Here is a 6871-nt window from a genome sequence, read left to right as displayed (position 1 = left end):
AGGGGGGGGGTGTTGGTTGGTTTGGTTTGTCTTGGTATTACTGAGTTTTAGTTAGTTCCTTAGGACTTAGCAACTTCTCACACAGAAGATAGTCACTAGATGCTCTGGTGTTACTTTATTACTTCCTTCTCTATTCACACAGCCCTACTGATATGGGAACATCTTATTTATTGAAATACTTATTCTTTAGTCCATTCTTTTCCTGGCTGCAGACAGGAAACAACAGCAGCAATTGCACATTCCCCATGTTGTGTTTCCCTCGTTTCTCAGTAAGTAATGGACAAATATTTCATTCAGCTTCCCCTTACTTCTAATCCATTTATGTAATTCTTGTTATCTAATATCCTCCTATAGCTTAATTTGCATTCTTCATTTCTATACTATATTTTTAAATTCACCTTCAGTTACATGCTTGTTTCTAATTTTGGTGAAACAGTGACAATCAAAAAGGAAACAAGGTTCTGAACAGCTCTGATGATGAGAAAAGCTAGAAACAGGGCTAAGCTAGCTGTGTTTGATGTTTTCTCTTCATGGTTTGAAGCTTGAACAGGCAAGTCGTATACAGACCTACACACACCTTGTTCCCCTGTGCTACTGGCTTGCTCTTGTAATAGTTTCAGGATAGAAAGTAGGGTCCAGTTGGGCTTCAGCCCTTCATACAGTCTTCCTTGGTAGCTTCCAGGTCTTCTATACTCCCATCTGCATAGAACACGTTCCCAAGAGGTGTAGTTACCAATTCTCTGAGTTTGTTGAAGTCTGTCTTTTTTTTAAATGTCTTACTGATATTGCTATCCTTCTCTTCTAAGAATTGTGAACTCTACCACTTTGTGATGATTTTCATTCAAATTATCTGCCACCATTAGAATCTTAGCCATTTCCTTCCTATTAATCAGTACCAAATCTAAATGAGCTTCCCACAGTAATTTCCTTCACCTCACGAAACTAAATTATCCTCAACATTTATTGCACATTATTCAAACCCCATTTTCAAAATTGGATTTCCTCATTGGCTTTTCTACAGCATTCCTTACAAATGTTAATGAACATAATTTTTATATCTCATTTAAAATTGCTATAGTCTGATTTTCCTGAGTATTAGCATTAGCTAGGAATGTCCTTTTAAAGCCGAACTTCAGCTGATTTCAAGCATGGCTATGACTGCTTGCCCTCCTGAAAAAAAATCAAGCCTCAGGATCTCAAGAGAATCTTAACTTCTGCGTCCTTGACTTTGCAACTCAGATAATGCTGTTTGAGAATTTTGGGGGTGCCTTACCTCTGCTTCCAATCCCACCTCCCTGTCCCACCAGTATCCTCTCCTTGCAGACCCATACGACTCCTATCAAACCACTATTCTCATTCCTCCCTTGCTCTTGCATCTTTACTTCTTCTGCATTTGTCCCCCATGGCTTCCCCAGTACCCTGCCCAGGCCTCCAAAAGGCAGATCACCATTGTCGGATGAGGGACAAAGTCCTTTCTTGCTACTGTAAAGTCTGCTATATCTTGATAGAATAGCTGGTCCAGCTTTTATAGAATAGGATAGAATAGGATATTTCAGTTGGAAGGGACCTACAATGATCATTTAGTCCAACTGCCTGACCAATTCAGGGCTGACCAAAAGTTAAAGCATGTTATTAAGGGCATTGTCCAAATGCCTCTTAAACACTGACAGACATTTATGGGAAACGTTCAGCTTCATCCTCTTTGCTCCCGACCAGACGGAAAGGCAGAGTCTGGTCAACACAAGACTGAGCACACAAATAATAAGGACAGATTCTCCAAGATTTTAGTCACCAAAATCAGAGCTGCCTTCAGTATTTTTGTGTAGGTAAGAGCTTTTGAAGGGGTAAGTCTTTAACTTTGACCAACTCTGGTTGAGTGTTTGTTTACGAGAACTGGAAGTGGCAGATCCGTGACAAAAACTGTCTGACACAAGGTAGAGGTCACTGGAATTTCTTATCATGGCACGCCATGCATTTTATCCACTTTTACCCCATCTCATTTCAAATCTGATTTAAGGCATGGGGAAATAAATTGGACAGTTACTACCTAGCATTTCACATAAACTTGTTTAGAGAATTAAACAACAGTGACATTTCTAACCTTCCCCCTGGACAACCATCGCCCAGAAGAGGAGAGGTGCTTATAGGTACCATCTCTTCTCAGGAGGGAGATGAAAAATGGTATTTATTGTTAGGCGTTTGCTTTTTTTAATCTCCCCATTTTGAATCTATGCTGACAGACCAGAGAGCACATCATCCATGCTGAAAGCAGTTACCTCCCCAGGACACCTTCACCACCAGGTATGGAGGTGACAGAGGAAAATCCACATGCCGCTCAGTCAAACCATTTCATATTCTGAAACCTCCATATCGATTCTTTGATTCTTGTTTCAATTCATCCTCAAAGACCCATTAAAACAGATACATTATAGGAGACTGCGGTAGACAGTTGTCACCTTTAAATATCTGAAATGGCAGAGAATCAATAACGTGCAACAACCTCCCTGTTCCTGCCTCACCAACAGGTGTTTGGATTCAATTGTACTTCTTTTGTGAATTATGTTGTCCATCCATCTGTTATTGCCCTAAGTTCACCGCTGTCTACGCTTCTGAGGTATGAGATAATCCTTCGCCAGAAGACAGCCTGTTGTCTGATGACATTTAAATTTTTTTGGAAAATGTCACCTGTTTTATTGTTAGATAGTAAAGTTGGACGCATTTTCTCAGATAAACTACAAACAGCTTAACTGGTAAAGTTCTGTGTAAACCTGATTTAGCGATTGCATGTTTGTCTAAGCTCTGATCTTATGCCGGTACACATTTAATTTTAAATCTGCCAGGCAATACCTGCTCCTGCTTGATCTGCTTAGTAATTCACCATCTGTGAATTTGTTTTCATTGTTTTCATTAAATACAACTTCCTATAAAAAAAAAAAAAACCAAAACCCCTAAAAACTCACATATGTATAGCGGTTTTGAAGTTTCATTATCGTGCTGAGGTTTTAATTGCACAATACAAATAAAAAAAAAAATCTTGCAATGCAGCCATATCAATAACAGATCTAGCAAAAAGCGAACTCCCCCATCTAAGAAGTTTTAATTTAGAATTATATTAAAACGATAACACTGCCAAGGAGGTTAAATAATTAATTTCTTCTCATTTTAATTGTAGACTATTATTTAATAAACAAAGTAATTTACCAGGTAATTTATTCTTCTTCTCCATAGGCAGTTCATTTAAAGTCTAAAAATAAATTCCTAATTAAAACAGGATTCACTGTTTTAGAAAGCAACTCATTTTCCTGTAAAATCTAACAAGGACTATGCTAGAGCATCCACTCAAAATCTTTGAAGGGCAAGGAAGCCACCAACAAAAATGAAACATTCTCATAACTGAGAAGGCTTTCATCTGAACAATTAATGAAACACACAGATTTGTCACAAAAACCAACACTAGATCATTACAAAGAAACTTTGCTAAACACCTAGTGTCCAAAAGCTAACCAACTAGATCAAAGAAACATATGGTCCTTGAAAAACCACAAAGTACAGGGGTTATTTGCACAACCCTGTACATATATCAAGGTTGGTCAAGAGAAATAAATTTCATATAAGGTAGCAATTCCATGTATAGCCATACAACGTTGGGGCCTTGGACTTCTGACTTTGAAGGCAGAAGCCCAGAAGGAATTTATTCCAGGTAAAGAGAACTTAAATCTCCAAATCTTCTCACGAGGATCCCACACACCCCCAACAACATCAGTGTCAACAACACCTCAGGTCCAAACCACATTCAGATGAATGCCCTAAAAATTATGAGACTGACATGAACTACAACTACCGCACGTTTCTAGGCTAATTCTTTAAATTTTCCACAAATTTTGACCTCTTCTTAAAGGCTTACCAGGCTGACATGCCGTTGGGCAGCGAGTCCACTCACTGAAAGGCGTAACAATGCAGTCTGTCTTGCAGAGGAGGAGACACGGCCGCACGGTCTCAGGTCTGACGGACTCTGGGCATCTATTGATCCAAACGCAAAGATAAAATATAATAAAAAATTAAAACTACAGGGAAATGTTTTACTCCTAAGACTCTCACAGGGCTGTGAGCGTACTGCCATACCAAAGATATCACTTCTGTTCACAGCAAGCCTCATTTTGTGATTTTTTTAATTCATTTTTAATTCCTAAATGAAAAAATTTGTCATGCATATTCTAATAAAAAATTTCAGACACAGACAGCTAATATTTAAAAACTCAAAGGGTGGAAAAGGGATAATTTTCTGGGATCAGGCAGACCTTGCATTTCAAATGGGGGAGCAGAAAGGGAATTACTCTTTTTTAATTTTTATTATTTAGAAAGATCACTCAAAAATACTTAGTAATGCATGCAACCCAAAATGACCCCATTTGAAAGAGGAATATGCCACTAAACCATACTAGGAAAGAAAATAAATCTTAAAGTCATGATTCTGTTACTGAGGTAGTAATAAGATACTTAGAGGTATAATTTAAAAGAAAGTAAATACAGAGAGACATGTCTTCTCATTAAGCATGATTATCCTAAAGGGCAGATTTCTGTTATCTAACAGAAGACACTGAAACATTTTTCTGCAAAAATTTTAGTTCTCTTTGGCTTTCTGTGCCTTGCACCTTCTTCAGATACGGTGTAATTTTTCTTCATGAAATCAGGAAAAATGCAGAATACAAAAAAATTCGGTATGCCAACACACATAGGTTATTTATTTACATAACGTATCCCATTTCTGAAGCCCTATTCACGGCAGACTTTCACCACAGCAGTTCTAAACCCAACATTACTTTGGGTCAGTTTTCATGAACTCAGACATAAAATATAATATAGTCACAGCCGGTGCCCATGGCGAGGAGGGCTGCCCTCCCCTCCAGCACCAGACCAGTCCAGACCCTCCCGGGCAGTAACGAGGTAACTCTGAAACATGGAGGTTTGATGCCTTCACTTAGAACCACCTTTCTAAAGACTTCTAGAGGTCTAAGTTTTTTATTTTTAAGACGATTATCACCATAAGAATAATACGCAGCGCAGCAGCCACAGAAACAATTTCAATAAGAAGCTCTTTTAAGGACTCAACAGTCCTTTCTGCTCCAGCCATTTCCACTACATGAGGAATGCTGCAGCACTGAAACTACGACACCAAAGCCAAGGAGAGCCCCTTTTCTCAAGTCCTCAGCACACAAATCCCTTCTTTTCACAGGATTTTTCCACCACTGAAATTCTGTTTTCCCTTCACATACTTCACATGAATATGTACTTACCCCCTTCAGTCCCATTTCCCCTTACACCATCTCAGAAGTGGAGGGGGCAAACAACTATTTTAGACATTATATAGCTCTATAAACAATATGTTTAATTAGGTAAAGTTACAGCATATCAATGGATTCTAGATATAAATGAGTACTAGATTTCTTTCCTTTTATTTAATTAATCTCATTAACCTCAAGAATTTTAATTAACTTTACTGAAATCAACGCAGTCTGCTTATACGAACAGGATTGTTTCAAGAGCTACAATAAGAAATGAAACTCGGCTGTAAGTCTCTAGACTCATTAACAGTACAAAAATAATTAGCAATGTCTTGATTTTTTTTATATTAGGGAAAACATCTGTCTACTTATTTTCCTCATTTAGTAAAGCAAAGCAAAATTCAGACTATTTGTACTGCAGAATACATAATTTTGTCGTGTCGGTATCACATTATAGAAGCTATATAAATCAACTGAACAATATAGAACACACATATGGTTCTGCCTTATTGTGGTGTAAATATAATGCAAACTCTATTTACTTTTTCTATTTCATTAGAGCATGGTTAATAACGTATTGATGAATGTTACACTCAGATGTACTTTATATTTTCCTCACACCTGTCCGTCAGGAAAAATATTTGCAGAAAACTGTGAATTAGAATAACAGAGGAGCTAGAGCAAAAAATCTACACCACTAAAAACATGCATTTTGCTTGGATTAACACAGAAAATTAAAAATGGGCTAGCTATTTATTTTTGTTACACATTAGTATACCTTTCATAGTCGTGATGGAGTAGTAGCTGGAGAATCAGTCCTGAAATGAAATTATTTTCAAAGCTGCAAATTCCCTACGCTAGCTGAAAACGCCTTCATGTACTGTAACTACGAATAATCACTAATAACCTTTCTTTAAATACCTTTTAGGTGTGACCTGGCCGGAACTGCTCTTTATGCAGAAGACTTTCCTTGTCTGTATGCCCACTCCACAAGTGGCTTCTCCGCTCCAGTTAATGGTTGCATTGAGCGCAGTTACTGGCATGTCTTCAGAACATGAGCTCCAGGGAGAAGTTTCCCAGAAGAAATGCACGCACGGGTGATCATTACAGGCCCGGTGCTCCTGCAGGGCACGGTCAGGAGGACAGGCTTTTCCACCTGGAAAGAGTCAAGAGAACATCATATTTTATCTTATGGCACGTGGCAAAAGGAAGACATGGAAAAATAAATAAAAATGTTAGGTTTGCTTAATATCTTTTTCCCCCCCGTTAAAATAAATAAATAAATAAAGCTGTTGACCTTTATGGCTGCAATAACAACCTTCTAAAATATTGTTTCCCCATTAAACTAGCCTTGCATAAAATTGTATTCCAAAGCATAATGGAAACAGAAACAGGCAAAGCATATTTCTGAGTTACCTTATTGATACTCCTACACACAGCCAAGTTGATTCCATTTAAATGCCAGTATCAGTCAGCAAACATGCAATTAGGTTTAAAGACAAATTAAGCATTATTTTTATGTTCATTCTCCTTGCTACTTTCCCAAGGAGGAACATCTCTTTCTAATACTCGTACTCTATTCATGCGTT

The 6871-nt window shown here is 37.9% G+C and overlaps 1 protein-coding gene across 1 annotated transcript in view; it reads right to left on the bottom strand.

Annotated features, from left to right (window-relative positions):
* THSD7B (thrombospondin, type I, domain containing 7B) overlaps positions 1-6871 on the bottom strand; it is a 282324-nt gene that overhangs the window by 145848 nt on the left and 129605 nt on the right. Inside the window, exons 8-9 of the mRNA XM_009318936.1 lie at positions 6204-6438; positions 3905-4020 (exon numbers count right to left, since the gene is read on the bottom strand). Coding sequence (XP_009317211.1) covers positions 3905-4020; positions 6204-6438 — 351 coding nt within the window. The remainder of the gene's footprint in view (positions 1-3904; positions 4021-6203; positions 6439-6871) is intronic.

Source organism: Pygoscelis adeliae, unplaced genomic scaffold, assembly GCF_000699105.1.
Source record: "Pygoscelis adeliae isolate BGI_AS28 unplaced genomic scaffold, ASM69910v1 Scaffold222, whole genome shotgun sequence".
Taxonomy (NCBI): Eukaryota; Metazoa; Chordata; class Aves; order Sphenisciformes; family Spheniscidae; genus Pygoscelis; species Pygoscelis adeliae.
This window is presented reverse-complemented; position numbering and strand designations above follow the sequence as displayed.